The sequence below is a fragment of the Chiloscyllium punctatum genome, chromosome 16, assembly GCF_047496795.1.
Source record: "Chiloscyllium punctatum isolate Juve2018m chromosome 16, sChiPun1.3, whole genome shotgun sequence".
Taxonomy (NCBI): domain Eukaryota; kingdom Metazoa; phylum Chordata; class Chondrichthyes; order Orectolobiformes; family Hemiscylliidae; genus Chiloscyllium; species Chiloscyllium punctatum.
In genome coordinates this window covers 21,810,604-21,832,014 of record NC_092754.1, presented here as the reverse complement: position 1 = coordinate 21,832,014, position 21,411 = coordinate 21,810,604, and the positions used below count along the sequence as shown (strand labels likewise).

General features: G+C 42.8%; 1 protein-coding gene across 1 annotated transcript in view; it reads left to right on the top strand.

Moving 5' to 3' along the window:
• acap3a (ArfGAP with coiled-coil, ankyrin repeat and PH domains 3a) overlaps window positions 1–21,411 on the top strand; it is a 303,937-nt gene that overhangs the window by 271,975 nt on the left and 10,551 nt on the right. The window contains exons 11-22 of the mRNA XM_072586472.1: window positions 4,702–4,814; window positions 6,682–6,733; window positions 8,262–8,362; window positions 9,550–9,661; window positions 11,403–11,611; window positions 14,726–14,795; window positions 14,900–14,994; window positions 15,952–16,166; window positions 17,101–17,199; window positions 17,676–17,768; window positions 18,833–19,053; window positions 20,492–20,601. Of these exons, the coding sequence (XP_072442573.1) occupies window positions 4,702–4,814; window positions 6,682–6,733; window positions 8,262–8,362; window positions 9,550–9,661; window positions 11,403–11,611; window positions 14,726–14,795; window positions 14,900–14,994; window positions 15,952–16,166; window positions 17,101–17,199; window positions 17,676–17,768; window positions 18,833–19,053; window positions 20,492–20,601 (1,490 nt within the window). The remainder of the gene's footprint in view (window positions 1–4,701; window positions 4,815–6,681; window positions 6,734–8,261; window positions 8,363–9,549; window positions 9,662–11,402; window positions 11,612–14,725; window positions 14,796–14,899; window positions 14,995–15,951; window positions 16,167–17,100; window positions 17,200–17,675; window positions 17,769–18,832; window positions 19,054–20,491; window positions 20,602–21,411) is intronic.

Genomic DNA, 21,411 nt, shown 5'->3' with positions numbered 1-21,411 from the left:
GTTGAAAAAGATTTCATGTATTGTCAAATGTTTTGGGGCATCTGAAGGACAGGGAATGTGCTAAATGGATGTAAATGTTTCCTTTTATGGCAATGCTGTTAATCTCAAGATGGTGTGACTCTGACCACAACCTTCAAGTCTATTTCCACTAAGGTGCCATCTACAGAAGTCTTACCACTTCAGCCAAGTGGAAAATCAGGACATGGGGAGAAATAGCCCAGTGCAAGAAAATCAGGTCTTCTTAGAAACCAAAGCAGATGAAATTTCTGCTCTCTGTTGCTGGGCAGTGATGGCATGCATCATCAACACCACTCCTCTCACACAGGAGGCACCAGGACCCTGCAGCAACCATTCACATAAAGTAACTTACAATGCCTTGGCAACACAACCAGAACAGATAACTTTGGGTAAGCAGAGTATTGCTGTTCATATAGAAAGTACTGACACTCCCTGGAACCAATTCCGCAGGGTGGTAATGGACCTGAAACACTCAGTGGAAGTCAGCGTGTTGTGCCCAAGTGCGCACAAGTATTTCAGTATATTGTGACCATAGAGCAGGACAATATTTAAAATAGGTAAACAAGAGTTTTAATGTGGAAGATAGTTCACGTGCTGGACACAATAACATAAATTTCTCCTTGACTTCCAGCCTTTGTCCTCGAAAAGATTGCTTTTCAGAATTCCTGCGCTCTTAGTTTGTTTCCTAAGGGGCTTTTTGCCCTTTTCCTGAAACAAAACAAAAGTAATGTGATTTATTCCTTAGCAACAAGGGAGGAGGGGGTTGGGAAAAGACTGGTGTCAGCCTGATTAAGCAAAGATGCCAGAGCAGAAGGAAGCAGATGGAGGTTTGGACCCACAAACAGTACAGCTGCTGCTGAGCATGTGTGTTAGCTCCTGTGCTGTCTACTGCTCAGGGAAAGAGGGTGGGCTCGCTGGCTGGAGGCGCTCCTAGTGGCAGCCGGGTGCATGTGCAGCTGGATTTTGGTTTTAACCCTTCTGTTCTGTTCAGTGATTGCAATTGCTGCCGGTGAGCAGAGGAGAGAAAGAGTTAAACCTTGTGGGGGGGGTTGGCGGGGCTGAGGTGGGGGCTGGTATGAGAGCGCAGGACGCGGCTGCAACTCCAAGCCATAGTGTTACAATGACAAGAGAGTGACAGCTGTATGCTAACAGCAGCTTATTGTGTGGGACTGAAGGCATGAGCAGTGGGCAGGTGGCACACTTCAGTGCAGCGTCGGCATTCAGAAAGGGATAGACAGGGGCGAGCAGCGACCCTCCAAAGGCCAAAGAGGGTCTTTACCCACCACTCACCCAGATTAACATTGCAACGTGAAATCTGTCCCGCTGGAAGCAACGTTTCACTCTTTTTGAAGATCATTGGAGATGCATTTTTCTGATTGTTGAAACAACAACTTTGTTCGGCTCCCGGCTCTTGATTTCCATCGTATTTCTTTTTGAAAAGCAGCGTGTTTTAACGCGAACCGTTTGGAAATAAACATGAAGATCTTTGGCAGACTTGATAATACGCTGGTGAGTTGGCAAAGTTAGCCGGGGTGAGATTTTAACTCGGAATGTTGGACAGAGTTGAAATAGGGCCCGTTAAAATTTAATTGTAGCTAATCCGTGGAAGAGAGAGAATTAACGTTTTTTACATGTAGAGGGCGAATTTGTTGTAAATGGCATAGTCTGGTGACCAAAAGGGAGACGCTGTTGTATAAAATGTGTGGAGATTATCATTATGTTTAATATTTCAATGTAAGTTGGGAACTTGGGAGAATTTAGCTGTGATTTTCAGTCCGGGAGTGCTGCAGATGCAATCTTTGATAACCGTGGGTTCCCTGTTACATGAAGACGCAGCATCCCTTTTGTTTGGGTATTGCTTTATTAAGATGCAGATTCCAGGTTTGCGAATTACAGCCCCCAATTAACATTTAATGCCTTGGTTTTGTGAACGATCGATATCTAGCCCCAAGTCCGGCTCACCCAGCAGAAGTGAAAGCTATAAATCCCTCAGCATCAACCTTTCAGAATCCAGTCTGATCCTGGTAGAGATTCTGAGAATGTATCGTTAAGCATCGACCCACAAAGATGCTTATTGTGGGCCTTTATTGTGTCCCGGGGGACGAAGTTAGTCCATTTTGGTGAAAATCGGACTTAGACTTGAAAAAGTCCTATTCAAACTCAGAACTTTACCTTGATGAACCAGCTAAGTCCTGGGCTAATACTGATAGGAAGCAAATTACTGCGGATGCTGGAATCTGAAACCAAAAGAGAAAATGCTGGAAAATCTCAGCAGGTCTGGCAGCATCTTTTAGGAGAGAAAAAGAGCTGACGTTTCGAGTCTAACTGATCCTTTGTCAAAGCTCATACTGATAATACTGATAGTTCCGCTCTGAAAATACCTCCTGCACGATTTCCCATTCTCTCCCCATTGTACGTGGAGTGTTGCTCCTGCCCTTGGCAGTAAGGTTGAAATTGACAGATTTTGTTTTCTCTCTAAACTTTGCCCATGATGTAAGTTTAATATGAGACCACGAGTAGGCTGCCGAAGCTATTTGAAAACAGACTGTGAAAATGAACTGAATAATCTTGTTTGATGCCTAAACCAAAATGACTTGCTGGTTGGATGGGTGGCCCTTGCTTTTTAATTGTTAGTCAAACCTGGGAGATGAAGAGGTAAAAATTTTAAAATGTGTACCTCCCTCTAAGAATGCATGAGACGAAAGAATCTGACCTTTATAAACCATAAAAAGGTAAAGGGTAAAGTGTCTCCTTGATGATTAGGTTTGTCTTACTGTAGGTCATGCTTAATTCGATTAACTCACATTAGTTGTGCTTGGAGCAGGTTGTGGACATATCTAATTAGACGGGCCGTGTTTTGAAAAGTGAATAATGTTCCTTGAGATTTCAGCACCATGGATAGAGGACATTTCCCTTTCATTTTATGCCAGAATTCCCTTTGATTCAATTAAATGCTCACAACCAGACATGGATTTATTAACACATTTTAAAATCTTTTAGTTTTATGAAAGGCAATTTCTATCAAATCGGCAGGCTTTGTATTTATTCATCTATTTGTAGAATGTTACAGCTTCCTTTACTAATTGTAGAAAATTAACTTGTGCATTTCTGTTTTCTGCTCTGAAAATGACTGTGGGTTCCCTGTTTGTCTCAGATTTCTCTTCATGCCTTAACACATCATGTTTTTTCACAGACACTACCATTGTGAGACCACAGCGCATTTCACAGGCCACTCAATCCCAGGTAGTCCCACATTCACCCCTATTCCTGTCCTCGGCCAATATTCATGTGTTCAGTGATAGCTATTAGGAATTCCCTGCTCTTTCTCTTCCCTTTCCTACTCTTAAGTCTGTAGTACCTGAACATCCTCGTAAATTGAGGTGGTAAATACTATGGATTTAATGTGGGATCATTCTGGTTTGTGAGCATCGACACCACACCATCTAATGTGTTTACCTACTGAACTACCAGGGGACCCCCATCTGACCACAGTTAAAATGCAGTTTCATGATATTGATTCCTGAATAATAGCTCCATCTATTGGCCTCAGAATACCTTTTGGTCAGTATGAGGGCTGCATTTCTGGGCTGATTAGTGATATGACAGCCCTATCCTTCTACACAAAAACTGCCACGGAAGCTTTTCTGACAATCTGAGCAGATGGAGCCTTACTTCAATGCCTCATCCAAGAGACAACATCTCTGGTAATGCACCACTCCTTCACTAATGTACTGAAGTGTCAATATTGATTATGCACTTAGGTCTTGGAACAACATTTGAACTTACAACCTCTTGATGTAATGACAAAGGTGAGACCCTAAAGTAATCTGAGTAGGGCAATCCCTAATTAAGACTGCAGCAGAACAGGAGAACAAGTGTGTACAGGACATCAGATTTAGCACTGCAGGCTGGGGGCTGGAAGAGGCTGCAGAGATAAGCTAGAGAGATCATGGAGTGATTGTAAACTAGAACACAAATGCTAAATTCAGTGTGATGCAGAGCACGGGCAATGAATTTATGAAGACTGACTTAATACAGGTTCAGAATGTGGACAAGATGAACTGTAAGGCATTGGAGTTTTGGATGAGTTTGAACAGTGCAGCATGAAGCTAGGAAAGCTGCTGAGATTGGTAGAGAAATTGTCCTGAAGAATGAAAAGCAGATAAATGTTTTAAGTGTTGGGACTGAGGAGGATTTAATGTGGGCCATATTGCAGAGGTAGAAGATCATGGTCTTTATAATGGATGGAATGTGAGGTTAAAGCTCTGCCTGGGCATCAACATTATAGATTATAAAGCTTGTAGCATAAAACTGCTAAGAGCAATTAAATTGCTGGCGAGCTACATTTTTTGTGAGATGGATAAGATTTTGTTTCTCAGTGTTCAGTTAGGGAAGCAGCTTTGCAATCTGAAATCATCGTGGCAATTATGGTGAAGAAGCAGAGCTAAATTTATCGACATACATATGGAAACTGAGCTCATCCCTGTTTTGTCACATAATGAGCAAAGCTACTATGAATCACAATGTCTTGTGGCTCTATACCTTTCGAATATTCAGATGAATCAAGACATATGGATGTTAACGGTGGACAGCAAAGTCATCAATGTTTGAGTTTCAAAATATTATACAATTGAATTTCAAAATATTTGTATTCATCACAAATATATATTTTTTTATCCACAGGACTTCTCATATGATGATTCCAAAGTTGAATTCAATATTGATGCTCCTAATGGAGTGGTGATGGAAGGTTATTTGTTCAAGAGAGCAAGCAATGCTTTCAAGACTTGGAACCGGTATGTAGTGTTACCTTTTAATAGCAGTTCTAAACTGGATGCAATTAATGCCTAAGGTGCAGTAATGATCAGTCAAAAGCCCTTGTAAATTCTGTGTTTGATATTTATGATTTTAGCATTGGTGCAGGCTAAAGTAATGGTACAAGTGGTCCCTAAAACTAGTATGCACGTCAGGAGTGTTGCCTACCTTTAGTTTCCATAACTAAATTGAGTTTGACAAATTTTCACACCAGTCCATTGTCCTTTTGCTGTACAAAACACAGGATGTAGTATGAAACATTCCTTTAAAGCCATATACTTAAAGAACACCTTTTGGCCAATTCAGTTTATTGTTCTTTCTACTGAGAACAGCAGTGTCACTTCGGAGAATTTGGATGTTTCCCAACATAGTGAGTAGTTTGTGCTGATGGAACTCAATAGATGATATTAGGTTAACCACCCTTGTCACGATTTGTATCGTACATGGTGTTGATCTGACCAATTTTCAACATTAATGGATGCTTAAATTCTGGGTGACCATCCAGAAATATTATCAAAATATGCACTTCAACTTTTAAGACAATTTAAAGAAATCTATTTGTTACAAAGACGGAAAAAGATTGTCATGAAATTCCAATTTTTATTGGTGTTTTCATTGGACAGACCAAGGAGAAGTTGCTGACAATTTTTAAGAAGATCTGTGCCAAATTCTCAGCTGATCACAGCATTTTGTCTGAACAGATACTTTTGGTGAAAGTATTCAGTCAGTTCCCACAATGTTGCAGGTGGCAGTACATCCCTGTGTTCACTGTGTGTGAATCCTGGGTTCTGCAGGGAGATTTGCACATTGCAGTTGCAGCATAGCAAACTCTCAAGCTGTTTGCACCTTTAGAGGCTGCTGAAAGAGCCCTCCCTTGGTTAAAACAGGATGCTCAGCCAGTTCCTTATGTTTTCTCCTTTGACTCCTTCACTCCTGTAACATCTTTCACCGGGTCACATCGTATGTTCGTTAGTCAGATATATTAGGGACATTTAAATGACTCTTGGATAGGCACATGGATGATAGTAAATTGATCTTAGCATAGGATAAAAGGTCAGTACAACATCAAGCACTGACAGGCCTGTACTTAGCTGTACTGTTCTATGCTGCAGAGATTGGATTCTCGAAGCTGGGACTAACAACAAAATATCAAACATATACAGCTTTCTGATATATTAAGATGTACAAATATCCATTATAGGGTATTGTAGGGCAGTGTTTCCAGTACAGAGAGGCAACTAGATCAAGGTTCAATAAATTAGGTCAACAAGGGAGGTGCGAATATATTGACTTTACCAGTAATTGCTGCCATTCATTCTGGCTTCCACACTTGAGTTTTTAGTCTGTGTTCTCAGGAAGTGCAGTTCCACATTGGGAATGTTTTCCTATTTATAGCCCTGTAAAAGGGCATTAGTTATCTTTGCAATTGTAGCCAGGAAAAGATTTCGGCCTTGTCATTTTTACCTTACTGGCTGTCGAATTGAGTCCAATGGCATTTATCACTGAAGTCTGCACCCATAGTTGCTTTGTTTTACTGTCCGCTAAGACAGCAGCCTATTAATCCTGTTGACATGAGTAACCAGCTGGTTTGGAAAATTGATGGCTCATTTTTTTCTTGTTCTTGACATCGGGTTATCACTGATAGAAAGCAGCCATTAACTAACAGTAGCAGAAATCCTATAACTCCCACCCTGACCTATTTCTGAAATGAATTTGTGGAATTGCCTACTGCTGGCTTTACAAAGTAACCTGAGAACTTTAATACACCATTTTAAGTTTCTATGCATTTATTTAATTATTATGAAATATGACTGATACATTTTTTTTAATTCTTAAATTGACTTTTAGGAGGTGGTTTTCAATACAAAACAGTCAGCTGGTGTATCAGAAGAAGATGAAGGTATGAATTTGACAATCTGATAGTTACTTATTGAGACAGAAAACTTGGTAGTGGAGGGAATGAATGTTTAAGGTACTGGATGGGGTGCTAACCCAGCAGGCTGCTTTGTCCTGGATGGGGTTGACTTCCTTGAGTGTTGTCGGAGCTGCTCATATCTGGACAAGTGGAGATTAATCCATTGAACTTCCAGGCTGTGTCTTGGAGGTGGTGTCGAGGCTTTGAGGAGTCAGGAAGTGTATTACATGCCACAAATTTCCAATTCCTGACCTCCTCTCATGACCACAGTACAGGGGAACCTCGATTATCCGAAGGCCACAGCCACGAGTATTTTGTTCAGTTAATCGAATGCCAGATAACATAGTTTAGCCATGCTTTGGGACCTTGTGATCTTGTTCAGATAATCTGAAATTTGAATAATCGAGGTTCCTCTGTATTTATAATGGCTTGCCAGTTAAGCATCTGGTCATTGGTAACCCCTAGATGTTGATAATGGAGGATTCAGTGATGACAATGCCACTGAAAGTTAGCAGAGTTTCACTTCAGAAGAGGCTTAGGCCATTTTATTTTGTAAAAAGGTGCTTTACCTGTGTAAATTGTTTTGTTGGTGTTAGGGGTGACTGGCAATGGAAATGGGCAGTATTTATAACCCTGCCAAGTGCTCATTTTGTATATTGCTGGTTGTGGACAGACAGTGTGCCAGCTCTCCCACTCCTCCTCCTCCTCCCACTGTCTCTCTCTCTCTCTCTTTTCTCTCCCCCCTCCCCCACAGACACACACACACACACACACACACACACACACACACAGTTGGTTTGCCTCGAGTTCTTCCGGTGCAGATGCATTGTCGATGCAACATGCAGAGATGCATTTCCCACCCCAGGGGACATCTTAGTCCCTTAGCAGCATTTAACAAGGCAGATGAGTGACTAATGCTGAAGCTTGCCTTTCTTGCTCAGTGTTGCGAGGTACCAATGATTGTAACCAGACATCATTCAAAGGGGAGAATAATATTAATCTACAATCTTGCTAATCATCTGACCTTCTTAAACTGGGGTCACCGTTTGTCTGATTACATTCTTTGCAGGGCCTTTGAGTGTTTCAGTCCATTTAGGAATTAGATACACACACAATTCATTGTCCAATACATTTCAAAGTATGACCAAATGTTGCACCAATATCAGAATGTCACCATCCTGTCCTGATCCAAACTATGTATACACATGCTTGTCAGTAACAGTGGCTGGAAAGTGATTGTGAGCAATTATTCCACTAAGTTTACAGTGGCTAGTTCTTATATGCTTGCTGTTCCTTAGCCTTAGAGAAGCTACCAGCATAGATTAAAGGTTGCATTAAAGGAAATCATCTCATTGGACATTTAAATCTCACATTGGTCAGCCTTTTGTTAATTCTTTTGGTGGCAAATCATTATTGATGCTAATTCAGTTTGCGATTGAATGAAATTACATTCCTTCTCTGCAATCCATGATCCATCAGCTACTTCTGATGACAATTCTGTTCTAACTTGCAGGATGCATTAACTGTGGTGGTCGACGATTTACGGCTTTGTTCCGTCAAACCTTGTGAGGACATCGAGAGGCGCTTTTGTTTTGAGGTTGTCTCTCCAAACAAGTGAGTGAACAGCAGAAATGGTGATTGCTGTGTAGAATCTTAGTGTCACCACGTTTCCCATTGGCGAACTGAAATAGTGAGGGTCAGGTAAAAGCATTTTGGACAGGGAGATGCTCAACGCCTTCTGTTCTGACATGATGCAGAGATCTTTACTTATCTGCTTAAGGTTTTTCTGTTCCTGCTTTAAAATCTTATCTGTTTTGACTAAGTTGCCTTTCCTCATTCTTCCTACCAATTTGCATTGCTTTACATTTCTCATGGTTAAATTTCATTTGCCACATGTCTACCCATGAATATTATCCTGCTACTAACCTCCTCACGGTCTGCTATGTTTCCAAGTTTCCCATCATCTATAAGTTTTGAAATTGTGTCCTGTACACCCAAGATCAGGTCATTGACATACATCAAAACCCTGCCCTCAGACCCTGGGTACTAATGTACTGACAGTGGGTGCTATTTTGACCAAATGCTATGGACATAGGCTGCTTCCTTGTTTTCACATTTCAAGGATTGTACAGATTGCTCCCCCAGCCTTTGATAAGGTCTGGAGCCAGGAAGTAAAAGTAGAAGATTTCTGATTTCAAATTGCAAGTTGAATATGCCCATCCCCTTTATCACGTGTCTCAACCAAAGTGAATCGGATTTTCATTTTAAGATGAAGACTTTGGAAAGGACAATCTTGATAGTCACTTCAAACTCACGGATTTTATTTTCTCAAATCAAGTTTTAAAAATTGATAAAGACAATGATCACCTGGTTCTCATCATGCGTGTGGGAACTTGACTATTCTATTGACGGCAACAAAGGAATTTAAAATAGCACGGCCTCTTGTCAAGACTAAATATACGGGTGGCACGGTGGCATAGTGGTTAGCACTGCTGCCTCACAGCGCCAGAGACCCGGGTTCAATTCCCGCCTCAGGCGACTGACTGTGTGGAGTTTGCACATTCTCCCCATGTCTGCGTGGGTTTCCTCCAGGTGCTCCAGTTTCCTCCCACAGTTCAGGTCAGGTGAATTGGCCATGCTAAATTGCCCGTAGTGTTAGGTAAGGGGTATGGGTGGGTTGTGGGTCGGTGTGGACTTGTTGGGCCGAAGGGCCTGTTTCCACACTGTAATGTAACCTAATCTTAAAAAAAATTATCCAGCCTTTAAGATCTTTCGCTGACCATGTACTTTGTTTTCTACAGGAGCTGTATGCTGCAGGCAGACTCAGAAAAGTTACGTCTCGCCTGGATTCAGGCAGTGCAGGCCAGCATTGCCACTGCATACAGAGAGAGTCCAGATAACAATTACATCAATGTGAGTGCTGCATAACCCTTCAGATGAACGGTTCCATGCTGAGGGTCACATCAGCTGTAATGGAAATAATTTTTGTTTTTTTGCCATCCAATTATTTCCCTGATTAAGACATCAGAATGTCGCAAACCAGCCTGGAATCAGCTGTGGCTCCATTTTGATTAATCCAACTCTGACTAATGGACTCAGATCCCACTCCAGAAACCCAAGGACAAAATCTGGACTAACATTGTAGTGCAGTACTGTGCTGCTGATGTGCTGTCATGATGTTAAAGCGAGGCCCAGTCCAGCCTGTCAGAAAGATGGTTACTCTTCAAACATTTGGCACATACAGTTTCAATATTCAAACATTATACTGCACTCAAGGATGTAATGTGTCAAATGTAACTTATACCAGCAGGTGAACAACTTAATTTTCATTTTGGTAAAGGAGCAAAAACAAGCCTCGAAAGTCGTTCATCTGAAATCTAAGGGTGGGGGCAGATTTCTCCTGTTGCCCTTGATAACTCTATCCCGTCTACCCATGAGAGGGAAGGCAGAGATTTACATGTAGTTACTAATGTAACTTTCTCTGTGTGACAGCAATTAGCTCCAGCTTGACCTCAAGATGTGCCTAAAGCAGTTGTTCAACAGAAATATGTAGTGGGTGGCACAGTGGTTAGCATTGCTGCCTCACAGTGCCAGAGACCTGGGTTCAATTCCCGCCTCAGGCAATGTGTGGAGTTTGCACATTCTCCCTGTGTCTGCGTGGGTTTCCTCCATGTGCTCCGGTTTCCTCCCACAGTCCAAAGGTGTGCAGGTTAGGTGAATTGGCCATGCTAAATTGCCCTTAGTGTTAGGTGAAGGGGTAAATGTAGGGAAATGGGTCTGGGTGGGTTGCTCTTCGGAGGGTCGGTGTGGACTTGTTGGGCTGAAGGGCCTGTTTCCACACTGTAAGTAATCTAATCTAAACATTTGCAACAGGCCACTTTCAACACAACCTCAGCAGCAGACAGCAGTCCTTAAAGCTATGGCAGTGGCTAGTGAGAGAACCATTTTCTGTTATCATATAAATATGTGACATTGTGCATTACACTGCACACTGGTCCGTGTTCTTGTAAGCCAGCATGATCTCTGACTTGCTGTCAAAGTGGCGATAATTTACTCCAGTACCCTCAATCTGCTCCTCACCCCAGTGCTGGTATTCCAGGTATGGGACTCAACAGTCAGGTGCACATGCTAGCACAGCACATCTCAGATCAGAATGGAGTTGCTAATTGTAAGTCTCTGGTTTATTGGTCAACGCTCCAATTTGGAGTGTGAGCTGTTTCCACAGTCCCACGTTGAATGGACCAGAGAAAGTGCTGCACCCAGAAAATGAACTGTTGGAAAACTGGAATTGGGGAGAGTGAGGATTTTTGGTGTCTACTTGCAAGATCTCTGTTTAATGTGTTGACCAAAAGACTACACCGACAGCAGAGTTTTGCACTGAAATCTCTGCCTAAATTATGCACTCCTCGTGGTTTTATTTGTCAGAGTTGACTTCTAATGTTAACAAACACACTCTTTAATTAATACCTTGCAAGTATTTCACATGTTATCATATTGTTACATCTCAAAATGTTGTAGTCATTTGAAGAGCGGTGACTTTTCTTTGTAAGTTGATCAACACGAGGAGACTTAGCTGCCAGAGCAGCTCTGTGTGAGAATACAGTTGAGCTACTCCCTGCCCCATATTCAGTGGAATCTCATTTCTTCCTGGCAGAGGCTGGACAGAACTGCATCTCCATCTACGAGCAGCATTGACTCTGCTAGTGACTCCCGGGATCGCAATGTGAAGGGTGAAAGCATCCTGCAGCGAGTGCAGGGCATCGCTGGCAATGACCAGTGCTGTGACTGCGGACAAGCTGACCCTCGATGGGCCAGCATCAACCTTGGGATCACACTGTGCATCGAGTGCTCTGGAATTCACAGGTAAATTCCCAGATTTCTCACTTCCCCCAGATATTAATCAGTAAGGGAATCAAGGGTTATGGGGGAAAAGGGAGGAAAGTGGAGTTGAGGATTATCAGATCAGCCACGATCTCATTGAATGGTGGAGCAGATTCAATGGGCTGAAGGGCCTTCTTGTGCTCCAAGTATGCTGTTCTGAACCAAGGTTAATCTTTGCCAGGTTTGGGATTTCAGCTACTTGGTAGAGTCACATTTCAAATTGCTCTAAAGTTCATGATAAACCTTTTTTTTAAAAAGAGTGGTGAACCCAGAGAGGATAGAAGCAAGTAAAAGAAATTGGTAATTTGGAGGCACTAAGGTATCTTCTTAACAGGGAAAGTAGAGTAAAGATAGATTTGATTGTATAGAAAATGTAAAAAATTGAGATGTTCAAGAAAAGAGGTGAGAATAAAGTGGCATGCTGACCTTTTGCTTCATATTTTAATTGTGGTTTGAATGTTTTTTTTACTTCCAATAGGTTGTTGAGTTTTGAACATATGTTGCTGTATTTTCAAAGCATCAGTTCTTGAGTTGTCAGAAGCCTGGTAGGCCGTGAGCCATCTTAGACCTGCCAACAGCCTGAGACGCTAGTACAGGAGCAATGCTTCCAGTGTACTTCAGTCTGTGTACCCCAGCTGCTGATAACACACTGATGTAAACCGTTATTATAATTTCCCTAGAGTGACTGATCACCTTGGAACCAGTTAAAAGATTAAACAAACAATATGTTGGAACACAACCCTTGATCACTTTTTGATTAAATAGTCTTAAGCAAAAAGTAATTCCTGTTTCGAATCCATAAATTTTTTACTTACTTATGATTTTAATATCAGACTTAATTTAAGTAGCCAGCTGCTCCCCTCAAGCTACTGGAGCAGCAGTACTCCAGCATTATTAATAAACTGATTTACATCTTCCCCAGACACAATGTTGTGGCTGCTTAAAACTGACTATTGTGAGTCAGTGAGTTTCAGTCCTTGTTCCCCAATGCTTATTAATACAAAACCAGGCTAAACTTTAGCTAGAAGTGATTCCTTTTATACCTGGCTGCTGCTTTGTTCTCACCCATTTTATCCCTCACACAAACTAAATAACCCTCAAAAGTATTAAACAGGCTTTCCTTAGAGAGACCACAGGAAGGCTGGGATGGGAAGTGGTAACATCTCACACTGGTGCAATAGAGTGTGTCACAGGTGCTACAATTACATTCCAAAAATGGGAAAGTGTTGAATTTCTCAACACTACATTCTTCATGTAGATGAACACAAAGCTTAGAGAAGGATAGTGAAGGAGGCATTTGGTATGCTTTCCTTTATTGGTCAGAGTATTGAGTACAGGAGTTGGGAGGTCATGTTGCGGCTATACAGGACATTGGTTAGGCCACCATTGGAATATTGCGTGCAAATCTGGTCTCCTTCCTATCGGAAAGATGTTGTGAAACTTGAAAAGGTTCAGAAAAGATTTACAAGGATGTTGCCAGGGTTGGAGGATCTGAGTTACAGGGAGAGGCTGAACAGGCTGGGGCTGTTTTCCCTGGAACGTCGGAGGCTGAGGGGTGACCTTATAGAGGTTTACAAAATTATGAGGGGCATGGATAGGATAAATAGACAAAGTCTTTTCTCTGGGGTCGGGGAGTCCAAAACTAGAGGGCATAGGTTTAGGGTGAGAGGGGAAAGATATAAAAGAGACCTAAGGGGCAAACTTTTACGCAGAGGGTGGTGCGTGTATGGAATGAGCTGCCAGAGGATGTGGTGGAGGCTGGTACAATTGCAACATTTAAAAGGCATTTAGATGGGTATATGAATAGGAAGGGTTTGGAGAGATATGGGCCAGGTACTGGCAGGTGGGACTAAATTGGGTTGGGATATCTGGTCGGCATGGATGGGTTGGACCGAAGGGTCTGTTTCCATGCTGTACATCTCTGACTCTATGACTCTAAAGGAGAGAGAACTGACCTTGGGATGTTTTGTAATGGGAAAGGGGCAAGAGAATGGAACTAACTGGATAGTACAGTCAAAGAACCAGAACAGGCACACTGTCTGGTCTCCTGTGATGGATGCTTCTATAATTGTAATTTCTCAACTATTAGAAAAATATAAATTCACACCTCCTCATTCCCTGTTATCCAATTTGGTTCATTTCCAAAATTGCCTCTCTAATTGGGAGGGTTGCATTTTTCATATCTTTGGTTAGTGCATAGCTCTACACTGTCAGAATATAAACAGCCAGCTGAATTTTGTGTCATAGGTGGACAGGTTGGTTAAAAATGCATTTAGCACGCCTGCCTTCATAGCTCAGACTTCTGAGTATAGGAGTTGGGACGTCATGTTGAGGTTGTACAGGACATTGGTGAAGCCTCTTCTGGAGTACAGTGTGCAGTTCTGGTCGTCCTGTTATAGGGAGCATACTATTAAACTGGGGAGGGTTCAGAAAAGATTTAGCAAGATGTTGCTGGGAATGGAAGGTTTGAGGTATAAAAATAGACTGGGACTTTTTTCACTGGAGCGTAAGAGGTTGACGGATGACCATTTTGAGGCTGATAAAATCATGAAGGACATAAATAAGGTGAATGACAAGGAGTGGGGGAGTTCAAAACTAGGGGCATATTTTTAAGGTGAGAGAAAAAATATTTAAAAAGGACACGGGGGTGATTTTTTTTCAAAGTGGTTCATGCATGGAATGAACTGCCAGAGAAAGCGGTGGATGAAGGTACAGTTACAGCATTTAAAAGACATTTGTATAAGTTCATGAATAGGAAATGTTCAGAGGGATATGGGTCAAGCACAGGCAGGTAGACTAGTTTAGCTTGGGAACATAGCGTGGACTGGTTTCCATGCTGTATGCCTCTATGATTATATTGCCTCATGGACTTAGTGCACAGTTCATATGCATTAAATGGGTGGATTTCAGGCTGACAGCTCAGCGGGTCCATTGGATATTTCATTCATTATGGACAGAAAGTGCAGAACCCCTGACCTCCCACTTGATTTCCCACTGTACATTCAGTGCTAAAACATGAATTAATAAAGCACTGGCTCTGTTTGGCCTTTGCAAATATCAGTTTTTAATGTTGTTATTTTTGTATTTTTTCGAAAGGAGCCTTGGTGTCCAGTGTTCCAAGGTTCGTTCTCTCACATTGGACTCCTGGGAGCCAGAGTTACTTAAGGTAGCTTTGAATGTTGGCACTTGATAAAATTCACATTTGATTCAGCCTTATTTGTATTGTGAATGATTTTCTACAGCTTAAAACTAAAATGTGTTCACTTTCAGTTGATGTGCGAGCTGGGAAACAACACTATTAATCATATTTATGAAGGAAGATGTGAGGAATATGGACTGAAGAAACCCCAGCCAGCAAGCACAAGGTCACATTTGAAATAATTCTCCAAGTCAACATACTTCATTAAGAATTTTACTCTTTGCTCCCATGAGACTGGAGGTCATTATGTTGTTGGCTTCCTTGCCAGCTGGCTCTGGGTTGTCTGATTTGTATCTGTCTGCCACCGCGGAGATCTGCTGGCCATGTTTACGGCTCACAGATCCTTCCGGAAATGTAATGAGCCACCTCGGACTCGGGGAGAGGAGCTAAATCTGCCATTATCCGTCATGTTCTGCTGTAGGCTGCCTTCTGTAGTGAAGCAAGGCTCAGCAGGAACAGTGGAGAAGCCAGTGGCCTGCAGTGGACAGAAATATCCTTGATAGGGGCCTTTCTTGTCCACTTGCTCCTGAAGATGTTCACTGTGGTCGTGTTCTACAGAATCATAGACTGGTTACAGAACACAAGGACGCTATCATGTCTGTGTTGGCTCTCTGCAAGAGCGACTTTATTAGACCTGCTCCCCCTCTTTTTTCCAGTAGCCCTGCACGCAGTGAGCTAACTCCCTTTCAGAAGGCCTGACTGAATTTGCCTCCATGGTTGGATTTCTGACTAATAGCTTAGCCAAATAGTTAGATATATGTAAACTTGACAGAGAATAATTGATCGCAGGCAATGGGCATCACATACTGTTGCATCTCAATGCCTTTACCTTACTGAAGGAACACTGGCTGATATTTTTCCCTCTTGTCCATTGCCTAGTTACCAAAGGAGAGTGCTGCATTTCCACTGATGCTGTGGGTGTGAATAGCAAATTAATTGCATGTCGTTGATTTAAACAGGGTTGTTCCAGCTCAGAATAAGCCAACCACAGAGCTCTGCAGGATGCTCTTTGAGAAATGTTCTGTACTCTTAAATTTCTAACATTTTAAGCTCACATCCTCCGTCCGCGAATGGTCAGTGGGTGGGCGGGCTAACGTCTTTGTTTTGAATTGACGTGTTGTAGGCAGCAGAAAGAAGCCTGGATCAAAGCAAAATACGTAGAAAGGAAGTTCCTTAAAAAGCTGCCGAATGCTGATGCACTCGCAGATACTGAACGGAAACCACGGCGATGGAGTGTCAAGAAATGCCGACGGCACAACAGTTCCACCAAAGCTCCGACAGCACGCAGGAGGTATCGGCAGGACACTGGCAGTGTGTCACCAGCAACATTTGCAGCAGGTGAAAGCCAAATTAGTCAAGTCTTTTTAATCCTTTTGGCTGCAGTATGTATTTTGGAAATAAAAATGAATACCAACATCCCCCCCCACCCACCCACCCCCCCCCCCACCCAGCACCATTACCACCTGATGGTGTTACTGCTGCTGCATCTTCTTCAAGTGGCTGCTGGACATGTCAGTGTCAAGACTGCTGGTTCCAGGTATTATCGACAAGTGCACCTCATTGAGTCTGTAGCACAGAGACAGGCCTTTCAGCCCAACTGGTCTGCACTATCACTTAGGCTGCACACCGACCTCTCCCCGACCCCTTCATCATCTCAGCATCTCGATTAAGTCTATTCTTTTAACTCTTGTGATGAGAAAATTAGCCATCTCTTTTATTTAGTCCCTTCTAAATCCGAATAAATACAGCACTGAAAAAGAATTCTAGTCTAAGGAACAACATTGTACCTTTTATACAAACCTCCTAAACATCTTACTGTAAAATGGATTGTTCTAAATTATAGTATATTTAAAGGATAACTAAATGCATTGTCCAGTGTAAAATTGAGCCCTCAGTGAACTGACTAATTCCAGCTGGGGACTGGTATCTGTGGCATGAGAAATAGGAAAAAAAGTATCAGATAAGCTTCCCACCCTTGGTTGTCATTTTGTGACCATTTCAGGATGAAAGTCACACATAGGGACCAGCTCAGGGTATTCCAGTGATGCCCCATGAACAAATAACCCACTGTGTAGACACAGGGATAACGATTGTTCATCTGTGAGTTATTGAAGAGTAAAATCTCTCCTGGAACTGTCCCACATGTGAGTCTGCCCCCTTCAGCACAGCAGAAAGAAGAGAGTTTTGTAGTATTAGCTTTGTTGCTCTCTCTGCATTCACTAATGGCTCTTAACTTTCTTTCTTCCTGGGTTGGACATTGTGGCAAATGCAGCGGCTGCACTGGAGAGAAAATTTCGAAGAGACTCCCTGTTTTGTCCTGATGAACTTGACTCACTGTTTTCATACTTTGACACTACAGCTGGGCCCCGTAGTAAGTATATTCTCATGAACTGTGTACACAGCACTGTAAACATATGGAGTATTGACCAGGTACTTTGGCAGTGACTGAATACAGGATACAGTTTTAAAAGCTGTGTCCCATTATCGTGATTTCAAATGCACTGAATTAGGAGCAACAGAAGGCCAGTCAGCACCCCGAGTCTTTTCTGAGATTCAATAAGTTTGTGACTGATCAATTAGTTTCAAATTCCACATTCCCACCTATTCCTAATAAACTTTGATTTCCTCCCTCAACAAGAATCTGTCTAACTCCATCTTAAAATATTCAATGACCTTGCCTCCACCACCTTCTGAGGCAAAGAGTTCCAAAGTCCCATAATCCTCTGAAAAAAAAAGAAGACTGCTTCTCTGAGGGGCACTCCCACCCAGAACCTTGTTTCCTTGACTTTGCTTTGCCAATGTAAAGGTACTGAACTTTCTCTTGCTGTCTGTCTGCTGGTCCCGCAGGTTTGAGCAGCGATAGTGGCCTGGGCGGTAGCACTGATGGCAGCACTGATATCCTGGTATTCGGCACAGTGGTGGACAGTGTCACTGAAGAAGGTTAGTCCTGGTTCCAGTTTCTTCCTGCCAAGGTCTTGGCTCAGGGATGTTGTTTGAGGATTGACGCTCAATTTCAATGTAATCAAATATCTCGACATGCTACAACTCTGGTCAGCAATATCATAGCCTATCAACTTTCTTATAAAAGTGACTCTCAAAGTGGATTTTAAGACTTAAAATCTGATCATTTACATCCAGTTTGGTCTCATTCTGGACTACAGGCTTTCTGGAAAATGTACTTTAATGGATTTGACAGGATAAAGTAGATTGTGATGCATCCCAAGGCCAAATAACCTAAATGGTTTGTGCTCACAAAGATAATTGGCCACTAGGGAAAGTGTCTGAGAGAATTGCCAATGCCTGTGGGATAATACCCCACATGGGTATGCAGCTTCCAGAAAAGAGCAAATGACTTGTAATTTTTTAAAAAAGGAATCATCATTCTTTTGTTTTTGGAATGATTACTTGTTTTATCAATGAGTTCTACAGAAATTCTCATTCTGTCAATCTCTGGTATGGTACCAACAGTAACATCCCCACCTTCACACTTCCTGCAAACAGTAACACCTGTCACCACTTAATGATTTTCAAATGATTCTCTGAAATGGCTGAAGACTGAATACACAAAGATGGGTTTGCTGCGGTGTTCCACTTGCAGACAAGGTTTTCAGTAAATAATGCAAGGCTGGAAAATTGTAGCAGTTTGCATATATGCACATCCAGAATCTTGCGCAGCCCTCTGTGTCTGGGCTCCATTCTCTGCTGACACATTGTGTTGGACATCGACCCTGGATTAATGTTAACCTGTGCCCTGCTAATAATATGCAATCTTATTAGGGCTCGGGACAGTGATGTGGATACATCAGGGTCCTATAACTGAGGCCAGGCACCTAGAGGTTTGCTGTGCTTGAGTCAGGTGGTTGGGGATGGAGACGGGGGCCCAGAGCAGCACTGGAGCCCATGGGTTTTGTCACTGTCCCCTGGATCTAATCACTCATTAGAGAGGGTCAAATGGAGAGGCTGGGCTGAGGAGAACTGCCTCACTGTTGCTTTTCTATTCACAGTGAGTGAGGTTTCAGAGGAGTCGAGCGGCGAGGCAGAGATTGAGGCAGAAGCTTCCGACTCTGAAGATCTCCGAGAGCTACACCCTGGCATCCTCGTGTACAAGGCAGCACAAGCTCGCAATCTGGCTGTCATGGCTGAGGCCTTAGCCCATGCTGCTGATGTCAACTGGGTTAATGATGAAGATGAAAATAAAACACCGCTCATTCAAGCAGTCATTGGGGTGGGTTCCACTGATCATCCTTCACATAGTTTTGTCCTACTCCTTGATGTGGACAGAGAACCTTCTAGCATTCCCTCCAGACTGCACCGGACTGGCATTCTCATTAGATTATCATTCCTGGGCTTGGATTAGAAGTACTTTGCTTTTATTTTTTGACTGAAAGCAACAAGTGCTGGAGATCACAGTGGGTCAGGCAGCATCCATGGGGAGAGACACCAAGCTAATGTTTTGAGTCTAGATGACTCTTCACCAGAGCTGAAGTGAATTGCGCAAGGGGCAGCATTTATGCGATAGTTGTGAGGTTGGGGCAGGGGTGTCGTGTAGAATGCTGGGGGAGAAAGTTTCAGATTAAGTGATCGGAATGTGAGCGTGGCAGAACAACGGTGTGACTAACTGCCAGACTGGAAAGAACAGACAGTCCCAGTGGGGTTGGGGATAGAGGACATGGTAACAGAGAATGTAACAAGTAGGGCTAAAAGAAAGGGTAGAAATGGGGAGTTAGTTCATAATTTGAAAGTATTTACTGTATAATGTGTACTGTAAAGTGTCAAGTCTGAAGATGAGATGTTGTTCCTCCAGTTTGTGCACGTGATAGAGTGTGTGTGTATACATGTGTGTGTGTGTGTATACATGTGTGTGTGTGTGTATACATGTGTGTGTGTGTGTGTATACGTGTGTGTGTGTGTGTGTGTGTATACGTGTGTGTGTGTGTGTGTGTATACGTGTGTGTGTGTGTGTGTGTGTATACGTGTGTGTGTGTGTATACGTGTGTGTGTGTGTGTGTGTATACGTGTGTGTGTGTATACGTGTGTGTGTGTATACGTGTGTGTGTGTGTGTGTGTATACGTGTGTGTGTGTGTGTGTGTGTGTGTGTGTATACGTGTGTGTGTGTGTGTGTGTATACGTGTGTGTGTGTGTGTGTATACGTGTGTGTGTGTATACGTGTGTGTGTGTATACGTGTGTGTGTGTGTGTATACGTGTGTGTATACGTGTGTGTGTATGTGTGTATGTGTGTGTGTGTATATGTGTGTGTGTGTAAGCTTGGTTAAGTGTATATCAGATGGGGTATGTGTGAGAGGGTGCATGTGTTGGTGTGAGTGTTGGGGGATGTATGTGTGTGCAAATGAAAGAGAGCTTGTGTATGAGGAAGGATGTGCATGGGTGTGTGAATCTGTCGGAGTGTAGCAGCGTGCTAAATGGACAGGCGAGCAGGACGCTGTGTTAAAATGACTGGCTACAGGAAGGTCGGGTTCCTGCTTGCACACAGACTGGAGGTGTTTTGCAAACTGGTCACCCAGTCAGTGTTTGGTTTCTCCAATATAAGGTCGGCCACTCTGGGTACAGTGAATACAATACACAAGCTTGGAGGAAGTACAGGTGAAATGCAGCTTCACTTGGAAAGATTGTTTTATCTTTTGCTTTTTGTGTTTTCGACAGGGTTCACTTGTTGCTTGTGAATTCCTACTTCAAAATGGGGCTGATGTAAATCAAAAAGATATTCGAGGTCGTGGGCCGATTCATCATGCCACCTATCTGGGACACACTGGGTAAGGAATACCTGTAATATCTGCTGAGGTGGGTAGTAATTTGGCAAAGAGCTGAAATCCTTTTGAGGATATTTTTTAACCTTAATCCCTATCAAGCTCTTCTGCCCTCTTCTGTGTTGTCTGATTACACATTTAATGCCCAGTCCTGGGCAAGCGACAACTGAGTTCAACTAATCATGGGAAAGACTGACCTCAGTGATGCCTTGTCAATGGCTCATCCCTATGCTCCATGACCACTTCGAGCTGAGTTGAACTGTTTGCTATCTCAGCATCCAGTTCGGTCCTGCCCAGCTTATCCCTTCCATCATGAAAGCCACTCGTGCCTCAGTCCATATACTGCTGAAACCTCATACAGGCCTTTATCACATATATGTTCCATTTCCTCTGAACAGTTAGCTCAGTTGGCTGACTGGCTGGTTCACTGGTTTGGGATGCAGAGTTATCCCAACAGCACAGGTTCAATTCCACCACTGGCTTATGTTCTCATAATAGTGTTGCCTTTTCAACTGTCTCCTTACTCCTTGCCTGAGGCATGGTGACCCTCAAGTTTAGCCATCATCAGTTTGTCTCTCTCCATCACGAGACAGCAGTCCTCTGGTCTATGACTTCAGCATACCCCTGGCCTTTCCCCCAAATTCCATCCTCCAGAGACTAATTAAAAGCTTAACTGCGTGGATCCCACCTCATACTCTATCGGAAGGATATCGTGAAACTTGAAAGGGTTCAGAAAAGATTTACAAGGGTGTTGCCAGGGTTGGAGGATTTGAGCTAAAGGGAGAGGCTGAACAGGCTGGGGCTGTTTTCCCTGGA